We start from the raw sequence: 18,472 nt of genomic DNA, 5'->3' as shown, positions 1-18,472 counted from the left end.
ATATGTCAAGAGAGATACATTTACAACCAAAAGCTTTCCAGAAGACGTATAACCTGAGGTTCCTGGAAGCCTACGGCTTCACCAGCGGTAACAAGGCATATGGTTTTGAAGACCTGGAATCTGATTTCTCTGAGCTAAGGTACCTTTGCTGGTTTAATTATTCGGCTGAATCTTGTGAGCTTGATTCTACAAGGTTGTACAAATTTGCAGGAGGGTTTCTCGTCTATCTGTGGTCTCAGTAAGCTTGTTCTCTTGAATCGACAACAATGTAAAAGCTTTGAAAGTCTTCAGATCAACGCCAGTTGGAAATGTCTTCGAAAACTTGTCCTCTCCGACTGTTCAAATCTCAAAATAGTTCCATATATCCCTGAGACGGTAGAAAAGTTATATTGAGATGGAACTGCAATAAAAGAATTGCCCTTATTGAAGCATCTTTCCAGTTTAAAAATATTGAGTCTTGAGAATTGTTTGAAGCTGGAAAGTCTCCCCGAGAGTATTGGTGGGTCAGAAAATCCTCGAGTAGTTATTCTCTCCAATTGTCCAAAGATTGAAGCGGTTCCGTACATCCCTGGTAGTGTAGAAGAGTTATATTTAGATGGAACTGCAATTGAAGAACTGCCGCCATTAGTGCATCTATCCACTCTCCTGAAATTGAGTCTCAAAAATTGTTTAAGACTAAAGAGTCTCCCAGAGAGCATTGGTAAGTTTAAATCTCTTCAATGTCTTTATCTTTCCGGCTCTTCGAAAATCGACAGATTGCCTGATGGCCTCAAGAATTTGAAGGCCCTGGAGGAAATTGAAGTCGAGGGAATTGGTATAACAGATATACCTTCATTGACTCTAACTTGTTTGAACAACCTGAAGAAATTATCGTTCCTGCGATGTGGGCATCAAAAGTCACCGGTTTCGCTACTGTCCCAGTTGCCAGCCTGCCACAAACTGGAGCATCTAAATCTGGTGGACTGTTTCGCTGCTATGTGGACTCATTTGTATACTCAAAGTAAATACCCATCGCATTGCTCTAAATGATATGTTTAATAAGGCTAGAAGTTGATGATTTTCTTGGCACAGGAAAACACAACATCGCTGTCAAGGATTAACCTGCCAAAGGGATATAGCCTACCAAAGGGGTCAATGTGTTACCCTGGAAGCGAAATTCCGGATTGGTTTCCTTTTACAAGTCAGACAGGTTATATAGAGCTTCCAACGGATTGGCTTAATGATGATTTAATTGGTTTTGCTTTTTGCGCTGCTGCATCATTCCGGGACTACGAAGAGGCTGAAGCTTTGCAAGTTCGTTGTTTTCTGGTAGTCAATGAGGAGATCGTTTCAGCTGGCTGCTTGTTTAATGAAGAAGGGCATGAAGTTATTGAATCAGAAGAGGCTATTGAATCAGGAGATCATTTATTCTTAGGATATGACTATGAAATCATGGCCCTGGACTTGCTTACAGCCAGTTTGGATAGCAAGGCTACATGGAGTTCTTTGTTGAGCATGGAAGTAATAACTGCAGGAAAAAAAGCAAACTGAAGAACTGTGGCGTGAGATTTCTGTACGCCAAAGATAAAACAGCTACAACAGTGGAGAGAGACTTGAGATTTCCAGATGTTATAAATGCCTGCTTGAGGTGCTTTTTCTTTTTCTGCGTGAAACATGAAGAAATGGACGAAAGCAAATCATTCGAAATGTTGGATACTTGGTCCTCTCATGCAGAAATATACAAGCCTCCAATACAAAGAGACTAGTAAGTTGGATTCAACTTATCTGCATATATTGTGCAAATTTATTTAGACAATCTAATGTGATAATATCTGATTAGATAATTTTAAAGTGAGATAAAAAGTAATCAATTACAAACTATCACCTTATTGTTTACAGAAAAGTTTGTACAATTTATTTGTAAATACAGTTGTATTTTCATTCATAAGTCTTAATGCTTGGAAACTGATCTTGCATTCTCGTATTGATGTAAATATTCATTGTATTTTACAGTTCAGGGTATATCGGGCGCAAAATTTTAGCACACCGTCAGCATCGCAATCGCATGGACTGGCCAGGGCCTGAGTGAAACTTGGAGCTTGAAATCTCCTTGCGAGCTTATTATATAAGGTGATGGATTTTAATATGCAGGGGCTTTAATATGTTTATACGTATATAGATATGGATATAGATATGGGCATCTCTTGCCCAACCAGCTGAACCGAAAATTTGACCATAACATCAAAATTATATTATATATATGTGTGTATGTGTACACACGTGCACCTTAATAGTGAGTATCCATTTAGGTTTAAATTCAGGTTTTTATTCATATTTTAGTGCATGCTTTATTCATGTTGTTCCTAAAGTTATTAGAACTTTCTTTATTGTATTAAAGTCAAACTATGTACACTTAATTTTAAATATTCAATTAGATATCTGGATAATATGTCATGATGTTATTAAATGTTAGTTTATCACTAAATCATATGATGATATATAATCTAAACATCTAATTAAATACTCAAAATTAGATGTACATAACATTGTTCATGGTATTATGTATAGTTGTAGTGGTGTCTTGCATAATAATTCAATGGTTACTTACCAAAAAAATAATAATAATTCAATGGTTTCAGGATATGTCACCTTCAGAATCTAGATTTATGCCCTATGCTCTGCTGTTCTCTATTCTATTTAAGAATTTTTAAAGTAGCTTTCTTTCGCTGATGTGTTGAAATGAAATGTGAAAGCCAGTTTCACATGGCTTGCATGTAAACTTTTACAAAAGATTTTACAAGCATGAATTGTAATTAATTGGCCTACAATTTTGAACAATGAATTTAGGCAAGGTAATATATTGGTTTACCAAAAACTATATTTAGATGGTGGAAACAAGTAGTACGGTAATTAATTGAGTAGAAAACATTGGAGAGATAATAATTTAGGAGTAGCTGTCAAGGGATCAGCTGACTCTCCTTAGCTTTGAAAAGTTTTTAATTTTAGTATAGGTAAATTATTAATATAATCCCTAAAATTATGTGCTCAAAATATGTACATATAGTATTGCTCTTTGGAGGTCATGGTTGCCTTAAAAATATCATCTTCATTTCTTCAAATCCATCACAACATCAGTCTTTGCTTTTTGTTGTATTCTCCCAAAATATCTTTAGACACTTTGTGAGAGAAGGTGTTTACTGTGCTCTCCGAATCTTAGAGAGAAGTTATTGTTCTTTTTTTTTTTTCAAAGTAAAATCCTTCTAGATTTTAACAATTTCAAAATAAAATAATTGTTAAAATTATTGTTTCTTATTCCAAAATTAAGCTGCAAGTTGATTTCATCAAGTTCCGAACAATATGTTATTCATCGTGTTTTCAGACAGGGTTGATCTTGAACACACACGTAATGATTTAGCTAGCAACTTGGTCGGTGGACACGAATTTTCCGGTGACCGTCATCCAATGTTTTCTGTACTTTCTTCCCTGGCATAGATTTATTTGCTGGACTTCTATATGTTGCTGGTGTTTGGTTTTTCTGGACCGTGGAATGATGTTGATCGCACTATAATAATGTTATATGCTGCCATATTTGAATTCTCTGTATTGTTTGAAACACTAGTTTATTGTGGTCTTATATTTTACATACACTATACAGGGTTGTTAATATCTTTTTTAAAACCTATTATAGGCAAATTGATATTTTATACTCACCTCACGTATTTTTAAAATATAATTATAGTTGCAATAGTTTATAATATAATATTTATATTTTAAATTTGTTTTGTTATGTTCCTTAAGAGTATAATTATCATTTTTTAAACTATTAAAATTATATTAAATAGGCAGAAAGACTATTTTCTAAGGTTTGATAAAATGATGATTCTTAATTTTTAAATTTAAAAAAACTATTTTCTTACCTAACTATTAAATTTAATAAAACAATTTGTCAAATTTAGTTTTGACAATAGGTGTCTCAATTAGGCTTATTAAAACAATATGTTAAATTTTAAAATATGACATTTTCACTCTTATAATACTATTCACAATTTATTCTGGCAATAGGTCATTTAATTGAGTGGGACAAGTCCTAAACCTGATTGTTTGGTCTGAAAATTTTAATTTTGGAGTAAATAAAATTTAGGCTTGTTATCAAACCTTGAGTGGGAATTAGCCATATGGCCAAAAAGTATAATAAAGTTCAAAACCGGCTAGAAATTCACCTTTGTAGGGTCAAGAACCCCCACAAGCTTTCCAGATCAAGTTCTTGGACCACAAATTGGCATATGGCTCCACCAGCTAGGCTTTCAAGAACATGATGGCCCATAATTTGAAGAGATGGCCTGATCTTAGTCAGAATTTCGAAAGGATCGTCGATCACCATCATCTGATTCTCATATGCCACCATGATTTCTATCAGTTATGAAGAGAAAGTTTTATGAAGGTGGAGTTATCTGGAGGAGTGGATAAGCTAGTCCATTCAGCTTGAAAACTCAAGATTGACTATTTTATTCATTACTAACATTATTTATTTTGCTGATAATATTACTTACTCCTGTGTCCCCACTAGTAGCTTTCCGATGGTATTGATTACCAGTTGGACATTATGGTTTCTATCCAAGCTCAAACTATTATAGGTTTGACTTGGATCAAATCCACTTCTATCACAGCTTTCATGAGTTTCTCATCCTGCAGAAGCATAAACAAAGTGCAGGAGAGAGACTTATCCGGCAGGTTGAAAATGGAAAAAAGTCGCGACTTGAGAAGGAAAACAAAGTAGCATAAACAAGTTTCTTTGAATATCTTATATGTTTCTATTAGATTAATGCAAAGTAAACGCAGGATTATCGCATTACATAAGAAAAATGAAAACAGTTTCAGAAATTGAAGTTAAGCTGAATTTAAGAACCTTATAATGTTACTCCTTTTCAGAGCCTATTATCATTTATTTTCAGACGATAAGTAGGAACAGCCAAGAGATGCTTAGCTCGAGGAATCACAAGACCAAACTCCTCACTCATGTCCAATTCACTCGGCAGCATCCCATCCGGAAGCTCCCAATCAAAGCAATGCACAAGCTGTGCTACCACTTGCTTCACCACAGTGAGTCCCAACTGCATTCCAGGGAACCAAATGGGATAAGCTGAAAGTCTCGACCGCGAAGATCAATGTTACTACTGACAAACCTTTCCGGCCAAAACTTCTCAGGATCGGTCCAGGCTTCTGGATCTCTTCCGATTGCCCATGCATTTATAACAACTCGTGATTTCTTGGGTATGTGGTAGCCATTTATTGTGCAATCTTCCACAGATTCATGGGGGAGTAATAAAGGGCCTACAGGATGGAGCCTGAGGGTTTCTTTCACAACCATGTCCAAGTATTCCAGGTTGTCCAAATCTGATTCTTCAAACATCCTGTCCAGTCCCACGGCAGTTTCCAGTTCTTTCTGTACTTTCTTCATTTCTTCAGGATGTTTCATGAGTTCTGAAAGTGCCCACTCTACGGCAGTAGCTGAAGTGTCCATTGCAGCTGTAAGCATATCCTGATCATATCCAGCCAAAAAGAATACAATCATTAGCTTTAAACATGCAGAACTGAGAAGGAAACGTGGAAATTCGGAGAAGTATATTCTCAAAAATGGAGAAGAGAATCGTGAAGAAACATACAAATATAAAAAATATTGGAGTTTTTTTATAAATATCAAATTTTATTTAAAAAAATACAGCAAGCATATTTCTTTTAAAAAAAAAAAACTTTAGTAATAATATGGTGTGTATTTAATCAACTTTATCAACCTATAACTAAATAATTAATGTAAATCAAATTTGACAAAATTAACTTTTTGAGCGATGGCCAACAATTAGAGAAGTCAAATATGGAGAGATGAATTTTAACACACTATAAATGAAAAAAGTTTTAGATGTTGGAAAAAAAAGTGGACAAAAATCATATTTATAATTTGAAATTATGAAATAGAATAAAATATAAAATCAATTTTTAATTTAATAAAAAATAAGAACAAGATAATCATATGTCAAATTTTCTTTATACTTTTAAAACACCGCTCAAACATTTTGTACCAATTTTGAAGCATTTTAAAAACTAAAATGTTTCAAGAACATAAAAGAAACAAAACTATACCAAGATTATGGCTTTGATATGCTCTCGATTAATTTTGTACTCAGTTTCTTCTGATCCCAAGAAGCTCAACATGACATCAACAAAATCTTTGGTTCTCTTTTCATCCTTGGATAGAACATGCTCATCAATAATCTTTTCAAAGAAAGCATCAAACACCTTGGAAACCGCCTTCATCCGCTTTCTCAGCCCCTGGAGATCAAGTGAAGCAATTTGAGGGATGTAATCACCCAAATTTGGAATGGCTACCAATGTCAAAGCCTCTTGGATCACAGCCTTGAACCCTTTCTCATGAAACTCCTCCTCCATATATTTCTTCCCAAAAACCATTCGACAAGTCATGTCAGCGCTCAGAGACGACACCTTTGCAGTAAGATCAACGGCAACACCATCTTCGGCAGCCTCTTTTACATATTCAATCAAGAGATCAAGCTCTTCTTTTCTCATGGCCTGGAAAGCATTGATCTTAGCCATACTAAGAAGTTCCAAGGTGCACATCTTGCGGACGGTGCGCCAATAAGACCCATAAGGAGAAAAGGCTAAACTCTTATGCCCGTAACTAATATACTTTGAAGCTTCAATAGCAGGCCTGCTGGCAAAAATAAGATCGTGCGTTTTCAGGAACTGTTCAGCAGCTTGAGGTGATGAAACTACGACTGTTGGCATCAAGCCTAAGCGCATAAACATGATGGGGCCATATTTTTTTGCAAGTTTTTGAAAATCTCTGTGAGGAAACTTGCCTAACAAATGAAGGCTTCCGAAAATGGGAAACCCTCTTGGACCTGGAGGCAATCGGTTAGATTTTGTATCTTTTTTCCACAGCAAAGCTTGGAGGAAGAAGAAGAGGGCCACAAGAGCAAGTGAGGTCCAAGTCCAAGACATGATTATGCTGCAAATCTTTTGATTTCTAAAGGCTAAAACTTTGCTGCTTCTCTCCGATGGAGATGACAAATTAAGAGACCATAATAAATAGATGGAACCGGTGCCAGTGAAGTATTTTAGACAGACGAAAAGGATAAAACGGAGATAAGTTCAATGATCATGACCACTCACATAATTGCATTATCACAATGCTTTTCTCTTTTGAGGTACCCTCGATGATTTCTATTAAATGATGGCTGGACCCGAGGACTAAATTTGTACGGGTCAGAACTCAGGCTGGAGTAGTCCCAACTACATATTGTTAGCTTGAACAATTTTTTGGATTTAAACATACCCTTATTCGGACTCGGTTGGCATTGAACTTGGATTAAATAATTACTTAATATATCTTAACCACAATTAATGCAACCAACTACATATTGTGACTTCCCTAGCAACCTGCTAATCTTTTTTTGTTTTTTTCCTAATTCTCTTTATCTAAAATTAAAGTTGACAAAGAAAGAAAGAGACATTTTCTAGAAGGTCCCATCTATTATTGATCAAAAAAATCACGTATACAATATAATTTTTTAAACATTTCGTATTACATATTGAATTGACACCTTTTTCTAATGGAAGTTCGGAAGTTCTTAGTAAATGATGAAGATTGTGTCAAAAGATTCAAAATCTGCAGGCGCAATAGTAAGAGTCATGTAAGGTCAGACTTTAAACTTTGTGAACAAATTAAGATATACATAAATATTTCGTCTAATCCAAACTTGCTTACAAATTAATGATGTGATTTTTTGGCCGAGAAAAGTCACAGAACTCCTTACAACTGTGTGTTTTTTTAATAGGGGGAAAACACGAAACTTGTTTCAATTATTGAATCCCAAAATACTCTATTACACTCTTTTATAGCCTTTCCCTGTTCTATAATTGTCTCTCACTATTTAGGATTACCCGATCTAATAATAGCACAATACAAATCTTCTAAACAAAAGATGTGAGACAAAAGGTCGTTTACAATTTTTTTTTTTTAAACAAGCAATATGGAAAAAGATTCAAAAGGCATAACATCAACAAAATATCGGAAAGTTGGTGAATCAAGCATGTTGATCATTTTGGGTTGATTTTATGTTAACCTAAATGCAACTTGATTCAGTTGTGGATTAATTTGAAAACAATTCGAATTAGGTTTTATATTAAATAATTCAACCCTAACTTAATTTTTTTTTGTTCTAGTTAGATTAATAAGTCATATTGAAAATTATTAATTAATGGGTCATGAGGTGGATCAAGCCACACTCACTCCAATTCGAAAAGTCATATTGAAAATTATTAATTAATGGGTCATGAGCTGGATCAAGCCACACTCACTCCAATTCGAATTTAACTTAGTTTCAAAAATGAACTAACCCTTTTGGTTCAAACCTAGCTTGAGGTTTACCTGAACGAATTTGAGTTAAATCAAGTCAGGTTAATTTTTGAGCCTTCAATTTTTAATGATTTTTCCTATAAATTTGCTAGTCTATGATTTCAGCCTTTTTATCATTTCCAAAATAAAAAAATTGAAACATTATTGTCATGCCTTGTTGAAAAATAAAAAAGTTGAAATATTATTGTCATGTGTTGTCAATTAAAAATTAAATTTCTTATAGAACCATTTTTTATCTAATATTAGAATATTTTATCAAATGCATTATTCACTTTTTTTTCTCCTATATTGACCCATTCAAGACAATGACCAACTTGGCAAGGACTGCTTATTCATTTTCTATATAAGAACTTGATGAAAACTAGAGGAAACTACAATTTTTCATTTTTAAAACTTAAAAAATTCATTTTTTTCCCTCATTATATAAAGATGGTAACGACAAATAGGAGTCAAATAACTTAATTTTTGTCCTCATCTTTTCTCTAATATGGGGATGATGGTTAATCCTTATTTTCTCCTTGTGAAGAAAATTTACTTTCCCTTCATCTCCTCATCCTCGCTAAAAAAATAATAGAATAATTATTAGGTGTCAAAACATATTTGTAATAATTTAAAATTTTTAAAAATAATTTAATATGTAAAGATTTATGAAATATATATGGGAGAGAACGAACAAGAGAGGGGACAGGCTAAAGAAATGACGGATCAAGAATATATTTATTCTCATCCCTGATTATGGGAATTTTAATCATCTCCATCATTGTTCTTGTCCCTGTCTTTATCAAAAAATCTTCTTCTCGTTCGGAGAGGGATAAGCCAAAGATCCAATTTTGCAAATTAAATTGTCATCTCTATCAGTATCCATTTTCATAAATGAAAATTGTTATTTCAAAAAAAAAAAGTTATTAAAAAATGAATTTAGCCAAGGGAGTAGAAGTAGAATTTAAACTCTAGCCTTATATCAGTTAGTAAAGGATCTATTTAAAAGTCATCATTCATTTCATAACTATAAAAACCTTATGGATCATGTATGATATTTTTCAATTTAAAATCAAAATAGATATTAATTGATGAAAGATTATAATTAAAAAGTAACCATAATAGCATTATACCAAATCATATAATTCCTAAATTGAAATATCTAATCGAATGAAAAGAGTAAAATTATGTGCAAGAGCAACATTTTGTATACACATTTTTTATATACAAATATGTACATACATAGATATTTCATCATAAAATTAGATTTTATTTTATCATTAATTAAACATCACTCAATCACATCATGATATAATTTTGTATTAAAAATGCATACACATAATATTATTCTATGTATACATGCACTTTTAACTATACATATAGTGTGTCATGTGATTGAGTAATGTTTTCAAAGAATAAATAAGTAAAAATAATTAGACAAAGATAGAAATTTGCAAAGGTGAGTTGGACCTCCTTCATTTCTAGTTCACATTAAATAGTAGGGTTGAGAGAAGTCTATCTTCCAAACCCTATTTCATGACATGAGGAATCCTTGTGGGAAAAAAAAATCGAAAATATGCTCCTTTGTTATTTAAGATTGAGAAGTGCATTGTCATCTAAATCAATTTGAACCAAGTAAATCACATTGAGTTATGATTTACCTGTTTTATTAATATGATCAAACCATCATAGTGAAGTCAGCATATGGTTTTGTAAAATTTTGCCTTTACTAAAATTCAAATAATTGCAAAGATTATGTGTCATATCACTAAGGTATAATTTTGTTTAATTATATATTATTTTTATTTTTATTTAATTTATCTAGAAGTTGGATAAGTATATTGCATGTTTTATTTTTTATTTAATTTGTCAAGTTAGAAAGTGAAAACTTTGCAACTGTAGAACTCATACCAAATCTCACCAATTGCAAAAGATATTCACCCCACAACAAGATCACAATTATGTTTGGTTATATATTGTTTTAATATGAGTTGGCAAGTTTAATAGTAGAAAGTTTTGCAATTGTTAAGACTCAAATTAGTGTTGATGTTTTTTTTCACAACTTATTAACCTGATATGAAAAAATTAGGTTTGGATTAAGTTTTTTAGCACAAAATATAGTTTGGGTCATGTTCAATAGGGGTGGATCCAACTGTAGTCTAGTCAAGCTTAGTGTCACTTCAAACTCAAATCAAAGTTTTAATATCCAATGCAAACTTAAGTTCATTAAAGTTAATTCACAGCATCGCTAACTGTATGAATAATTAATAATATTAATAGCAGAATAAATAGTGCTACCGAATGAATAAATAAATCAATTATTGAGCTAAGACGACTCGACTCAAAGACATAAACTATTAAGTCTAACTCGAATTAAGTTCATCTAGTATGAAATATTTACAATATACTACTAAGTCACAATTATGTCTTGTTGAATATTTTTAAAATTTATTTAATCTCTCACCAATCTAACTTATCAAACCGGTCATTTGATTTGGCCAATGCTCAATCCAAGTATATGAAAACATTGATCCAATCCCGTCTCTTCTCAATTCATTTCTGGTAATGATACTAGGATTTATGGTGTTGTAACATATCCAAAGTATGATAATCTCATTAATACTAAATCATGGGAAGAAAGGTTACGGCATTGGGAATCATATCGCTGTACTGGTACTGGGATTGTCGCTTTTGATAGTCTTTAGTGTCGTGTTTGTAACAGACATTCTCGTATGCAACATTGATTTTGTACTATAACCGGTTCAGCAACTTTTCCACAGTAATATCGGTCATCCCCTGATGTTGATTTATAATTTTGAGTTATTGTATTAATCTGTTTGGAAAAAATGAGTTACTTAAGTGAAAGCAAAGATATTTAGATTATGAATCTGACATTTCCATAGGTAAATTTATGTAATGAACCATTTGTCATTTATAAATATCGAACTTTCAGGTGTTCAGATGGATGCAAAAACAACGCTGGTACATTGCTGATAATGGCATTTATTCTAAGTTGATAACAGTTATGGGAAAGAAAGGCCAAACTAGGATGGCTATGTGGCTCTTTTCTGAGATGCGTAATAGTGGGTGCCGACCTGACACTTCTCTTTATAATGCTCTTGTTATAGATTTATATTTCCGAACCCAAAGATAATCCGATCCGAACAATATAAATGCGGAAAACATGAAAAAATAGAATAACACGATTTACTTGGTTCGGATCTCGTAAACGAAATCCTACATCCAAGGCAGAGGTGTTCCTCTAGTCAAATCCACTAATATCAAGTTCGATTTACAATATACAAACACACGGATCTCTCACTGTACATCAAAACAATATACAAGCAAATACACGGCAATACAAAGTCAAAGAGCACCTGACTTCACCGTAGAGACACCGTTGATCGAACTCAGAGAGCAAACACAGCCACACAGCAGCCCAAGACGCACAAGACGCACAAGAACAGAGAAGAAGAATAACACAGCAGCTCACACCTCTCTTTTCTCTCTATTCTCTCTTTTCTCTCTTTTTTCACTGCTTTAGTCGGCCAATATTATGTTTATATACTTAGGTCAACAAAGTGAACATCCAGCAAGTTTACCAAACTGCCCTCACTTATAAATGAAATGACCCATGCATCCTTAAGCTCTAATTACGCTACTGCCCTTATAGTTTTTAAACAAATATTACAAACTCTACCTTGTTTGAAAACTACAAGACTCAAACATGAATTTAACTAGCCAAAACACCTTTGCAAGACAGACTCACAACTTTCCAATTTGCAATAAGTCTAAGGCACTCTTAAACTTATTTATTGGAACCACCTTCGTCAAAATATCAACAAGATTCACCTCTGAAGCAATTTTCTCCAGAATTACCTGACCTCTAGACAAAATTTCTCTTATAAAATGCAACCTAACATCTATATGCTTTGTTCTCTCATGAAAAGCACTATTTTTAGACAGATGTATTGCACTTTGTGAGTCACAATAGATCACAGGAATACCACAATGCAGTCCCAACTCTTCTGTTATACCTTTCAGCCACAAAGCTTCTTTTGTAGCCTCTGTCAATGCAACATATTCAGCTTCTGTTGTAGACAAAGCAACAATATGTTGAAGACAACTCTTCCAGCTTATCACATTATCACCAAATGTGAAAATATAGCCATTTAGAGACCTCCTCTTGTCTAAATCTGCAGCATAATCTGAATCACAGTATCCTTTAACATGTAAACTGTTAGTATTAGATGCAGTATATACAAGACCAAAATCACATGACCCTTTCAAGTATCTTAATACCCATTTCATAGCATTCCAATGTGTTTTACAAGGTTTTCCCATAAACCTACTCACCAAACTAATTGCATAAGCAATATCAAGCCTAGATCCTATCATAGCATACATTAAGCTACCTATCACATTTGCATAAGGAATCTTTTTCATATATTCAGATTCATCAGTAGGTAAATCATGCAAAACAGACATCAATTTGAAATGAGCACCTATAGGAGTATTCACAGATTTAGCATCATGCATACCATACAATTCAAGAACATTTTTAACATATTCAGATTGAGACAGAGTTAAAATACCTTTAATTCTATCTCTATTAATATCCATTCCTAAGATTCTTTTTGCATGTCCTAAATCTTTCATTTCAAATTCATCTTTTAACAATTTTTTCAGCCTAGTTAAATCACTTATTTTCTTTGAAACAATAAGCATATCATCCACATATATCAACAAGTAAACATAGCTGCCTGTTTCAGTTTTACAAAAGTAAACACAATTATCAAATTCACTTCTAGAAAAGCCAATGGAGAGCATATAGTCATCAAACCTTTTATACCATTGTCTTGGTGACTGTTTTAGGCCATATAATGACCTTTTTAGTAAGCAAACCATATCTTCAGATCCAGGTTTCTCAAAACCCTCTGGTTGCTCCATATAAATCTGCTCTTCTAGATTACCATGAAGGAAGGCAATAGTAACATCTAGCTGTTCAAGTTCTAAATCAAATAACACCACAACAGATAAAATAAGCCTTATTGATATATGTTTAACAACAGGTGAAAAAATCTTATGATAGTCAATGCCTTCTACTTGGGAAAAACCTTTTGCAACAACTCTAGCCTTAAACCTTCCATTTTCAAAGCCTGGAGCAGCAGGTTTTCTTTTAAAAACCCATTTACAACCTATAATCCTTTTATTTTTAGGTCTTTTAACAAGAATCCATGTGTTATTTTTATGCAGAGAATCAATTTCAGCTTGCATGGAATTTAACCATTCCTTTTTGTGTTTACTCATATAGGCTTGTTTGAAATTTAAAGGATCATTCAATTCAATGCAATCACCTATATTAAATGCATATGATATAAGATCTGCATGAGCATATTTAGATGGCAGTTTAATAGCTCTTCTAGTCCTATCTCTAGCCAATTGATAATCAGAAAAATCACTGTCTAAACTACTTTGACTCTGACTCTGTGATGGTTGCTGGTTCAAACCCCTATCTTCATACTTTGAAGCATGAATTGGATCTGAGCCTAAACCAGGTCCATCACTTGACTCAACACTAGCTGAATTTCTCAAGTCAGAATTCTCCACCTCAATATGAACCTGTTTAGACTGAAATTGGTTAGAGATAAACAGATCTTTATAAAAAGCAAATTCATTAAACACAACATCCCTGCTAACCACACATTTTAATTCATCAATTAACCAAACTTTATAACCCTTAGTCCCTGTAGGGTATCCTAAGAAGGCAGCCTTTAAGGCTCTAGGGTTCAGTTTACCCTGTTTCACATGGATATAGGCAAGGCATCCAAAAGGTCTCAAGTGATTTAAATTTGGTGGTTTACCAGACCACAATTCAATAGGAGTCTTAAAATTAATAGCAGAAGAAGGTGATCTATTAATCAAATAACAAGCAGTAGCAACTGCTTCAGCCCAGAATTTCTTACTCAATCCTGAGTCAGCTAACATGCATCTTACTTTGTTCAGAATAGTCTTATTCATTCTTTCAGCAAGACCATTCTGCTGAGGAGTGTCAACACAAGTTCTATGTCTCAAGATTCCAAATTGTTTACAAAAATCAGTAAACTGTTTGTTACAAAATTCAAGACCATTGTCTGTTCTTAAAACTTTTAGTTTCTTATTTGTTTGATTTTCAACAAGAGTTTTCCATTCTTTAAAAAACTCAAAAGCTTGATCTTTAGTTTTTAAGAAATAAACCCAAACTCTTCTTGAAAAATCATCCACAAAGGTTAAAAAATAATGAGCATTAGACAGGGAACTAGGTACTTAAGGAGAACCCCACAGATCTGAATGCACATAATCAAGAATGTTCTTTGATCTATGAGTAGCAGCTGCAAACCTCAATCTTTGTGACTTCCCTAAAACACAATTCTCACAAAACTCTAATGTTGAAATTCTGTTAGAATTAATCAAGTTTTGTTTACCAAGTTCTTGCAAACCCAAGAAACTAATGTGTCCTAGCCTTTTATGCCACAAGATAGTTTCATCCACCTTATCAGGTTTAGAAGACATTGAGTCACTAACAGTTGTTCCCTCTAAAATGTATAACCCATTTATCAATTTAGCTCTCATTACTACTAAAGCACCTCTCATTATTTTAAGCGCACCCTTTTCAGATTTATAAGAATAACCATTGGAATCTAACAAACCTAAAGATATTAGGTTTCTTCTCAATTTAGGAACTAATCTAACGTCATTGAGAATCTTAATAGAACCATCAGCAAGTTTTAGTTTAATAGCACCTATACCTGTTACCTCACATGCATCATCATTACCCATTAAGACTTTTCCCCTATTTATCTGTTTTAGATCTATAAACCAGTCTTTTCTAGGTGTCATGTGATTGATGCATCCTGAATCTAAAACCCATTCTTCCCTAGACAACCCCTCAGTTAAAACTAAAACTTCAGCACTGTCATAGCCATCAAGTAGATTTACAGACTCATATTTTTTATTATTTGAAGGAAAATTCATTTTCTTTCTTTCAGGGCAATTTCTTTTCATATGACCTTCTTTATGACAATTCCAACAAACTCTTTTTGGCCTAGATTTAGATCTATTAAATCTTTTATCTTTTTGTTGAAATTTCTTTTCAGTTCTGCCTCTTACTTGCAAGCCTTCACCTATGGTTTTCTTTTCTATCTTCATTTCTAAATCTTTTGACTTAAGAGCCCCTAAAACATCTTTTAAAGAAAGAGACTCTCTACCATATTTGATAGCAGCTTTTACATCTTTAAAAGTTTCAGGCAGTGAGTTCAAAATAATAATGGCTTGATTTTCATCAGAAATTTTCTCTTCTATATTAGCCAAATTAATAGTAATTTTATTGAACTCATCTAAGTTTTCTTCTAAAGACTTTCCTGGATCCATTTTAAAACCAAACAGTTGCTCTTTCAAATATATTTTATTAGTCAAAGATTTAGTCATATAAAGAGATTCAAGCTTCAACCATAATTTTGCAGCAGTACTAACATCATCAACTTGTCTTAAAACATTATCAGATAGATGTAAAATAAGCAAGCTATAAGCAGTTTCAAGTACCTCAGCCTTCTGAGATTCTGTCATATCAGAAGGTAAAGAATCTATACCTTCCAAGGCCTTTGCACACCTTTGATGCACCAAAACAGCCCTCATCTTTTTCCTCCAAATATTAAAATCATTTTTTCCATTAAACTGTTCTATTTCCAGTCTTGTTGACCCCATTATGTTCTTTTTCTTTTTCTTTTAGTTTCTTTAATCCTACAAGTACCAAAAGAAAATACAGCAGTACCAAGAAAGCAAAGTACTCATAACAAGAACACAATCTTTCCAAAAATATTCACATATATCAAGAAACACAGCACATATATTTCACCAAAATATATTGCAAAGCATGAAAACCAAACACGCCTCAAGATATACACAAGCAGCCGAATATAAACAGAAAAGAAATGAAAATAGGTCATAAGATCATAGATCGGAAAAATCTTTTGTGGCTCTGATACCCCTTGTTATAGATTTATATTTCCGAACCCAAAGATAATCCGATCCGAACAATATAAATGCGGAAAACAGGAAAAAATAGAATAACACGATTTACTTGGTTCGGATCTCGTAAACGAAATCCTACATCCAAGGCAGAGGTGTTCCTCTAGTCAAATCCACTAATATCAAGTTCGATTTACAATATACAAACACACGGATCTCTCACTGTACATCAAAACAATATACAAGCAAATACACGGCAATACAAAGTCAAAGAGCACCTGACTTCACCGTAGAGACACCGTTGATCGAACTCAGAGAGCAAACACAGCCACACAGCAGCCCAAGACGCACAACACGCACAAGAACAGAGAAGAAGAACAACACAGCAGCTCACGCCTCTCTTTTCTCTCTATTCTCTCTTTTCTCTCTTTTTTCACTGCTTTAGTCGGCCAATATTATGTTTATATACTTAGGTCAACAAAGTGAACATCCAGCAAGTTTACCAAACTGCCCTCACTTATAAATGAAATGACCCATGCATCCTTAAGCTCTAATTACGCTACTGCCCTTATAGTTTTTAAACAAATATTACAGCTCTAATTATTGCCCACCTCCACACTCGGGATAAAGGAAAGGCATTAGCCAAAGCGCTTGGTTATTTTGAGAAGATGAAGGGAATGGAACGTTGTCAACCCAGCATTGTGACATATAATATTCTTTTGAGAGCTTTTGCTCAAGCCCGAAATGTTGCTCAAGTTAATGCTTTGTTCAAAGAACTTGATGAAAGTTTTCTTTCTCCCGATATTTATACTTACAATGGTGTGATGGATGCATATGGGAAAAATGGGATGATCAGAGAAATGGAAGATATACTTTCCCGCATGAAACGTGCTCGGTGTAAGCCAGATATTATTACATTTAATTTGCTGATTGATTCATATGGGAAGAAGCAAGCTGTTGACAAGATAGAACAAGTGTTTAAGAGCTTGTCGCACTCCAGGGAGAATCCAACACTGCCAACATTTAATTCAATGATCATTAACTATGGGAAAGCAAGACTTCGAGGGAAACCTGAAGACATTTTCCTAAAGATGGCTGATATGAAGTACAAACCAAGCTTCATAACATATGAGAGTCTTATCACAATGTATGGATATTGTGACTGTGTTTCTAGGGCCAGAGAAATATTCGATGAGCTCATCAAGTCAGGGAAGGGGATAAAAGTTTCAACACTGAAAGCCATGCTTGATGTTTACTGCATGAACAGTTTGCCTGTGCAAGCAGATGCACTTTTTGACAACCTGCACGATTTGAAGGTGACTCCAGATTTGTCAACATATAGACTTCTTTACAAAGCCTACACCAAAGTCAATATGAAAGATCTAGTACAGAAATTGCTAAAGCGGATGGAGAGAGATGGTATAGTCCCAAATAAAAGATTTTTCTTGGAGGCTTTGGAAACTTTCGGGTCTAAAATGGCTAGTCCAGAATCAGCTAGTGCTAAAATGATGTGAGCAAATTAGGGACTCTTGAAAAGACATAGGTCGATGTGAGATTTTTTCTTATTCAAGTATTCTGATCTTTTACTGATTCTAAGATTCAAGGCAAATATAGCGTTGGAATGATGGGCAAGTTAGCACCTGATCACTTGGCTGTTGAGTGCATTGTTTGCTTCCATATGATCTGGTATGTATATCTTTGTAATGATGAAAATCAAATTGCTTCAGTTCAAGATTTGGGTTTAATTTTAAACACAGCCATCTACTAGCTAGAAATAAAACCAAGTTCTTATGCTTTACTTTCATTTTCATGTTTGATAAACCAACTGATAAATGTTTAGTTCATTTACTTCTCTACTAAATACACAGGTGCAGGGGATTCAGGATAGAGAAGCCAGTTTTTCACATTTCTGTTCTCGTATGAATGATATAACACGAATATCTTGTGTCGACAGACAATTGTGTTTCTGCTTGTTGATTACTGTGTTGTAACATCATATTCCCAGAAATCCTTTGCCTTCAACACAGAATATGACAGAAATTTTTTATCCGAAATGCTTATGCATTATTGCTT

The 18,472-nt window shown here is 33.7% G+C and overlaps 1 protein-coding gene and 1 pseudogene across 1 annotated transcript; one reads left to right on the top strand and one right to left on the bottom strand.

Moving 5' to 3' along the window:
- Nucleotides 1-4,771: 4,771 nt before the first annotated feature.
- On the bottom strand, nucleotides 4,772-7,035 carry LOC123198671 (annotated as a pseudogene).
- A 9,821-nt stretch (nucleotides 7,036-16,856) lies between these two features.
- Nucleotides 16,857-17,928, top strand: LOC123198958 (pentatricopeptide repeat-containing protein At4g39620, chloroplastic-like). Its single transcript, XM_044613762.1, has 2 exons — nucleotides 16,857-16,896; nucleotides 16,994-17,928. The coding sequence occupies exons 1-2, from the start codon at nucleotides 16,857-16,859 to the stop codon at nucleotides 17,911-17,913; spliced, it is 960 nt and encodes a 319-aa protein (XP_044469697.1). The 3' UTR covers nucleotides 17,914-17,928.
- The last annotated feature ends 544 nt before the right edge of the window (nucleotides 17,929-18,472 follow it).

The sequence above is a fragment of the Mangifera indica genome, chromosome 16 (assembly GCF_011075055.1).
Source record: "Mangifera indica cultivar Alphonso chromosome 16, CATAS_Mindica_2.1, whole genome shotgun sequence".
Lineage (NCBI taxonomy): Eukaryota > Viridiplantae > Streptophyta > Magnoliopsida > Sapindales > Anacardiaceae > Mangifera > Mangifera indica.
This window is presented reverse-complemented; position numbering and strand designations above follow the sequence as displayed.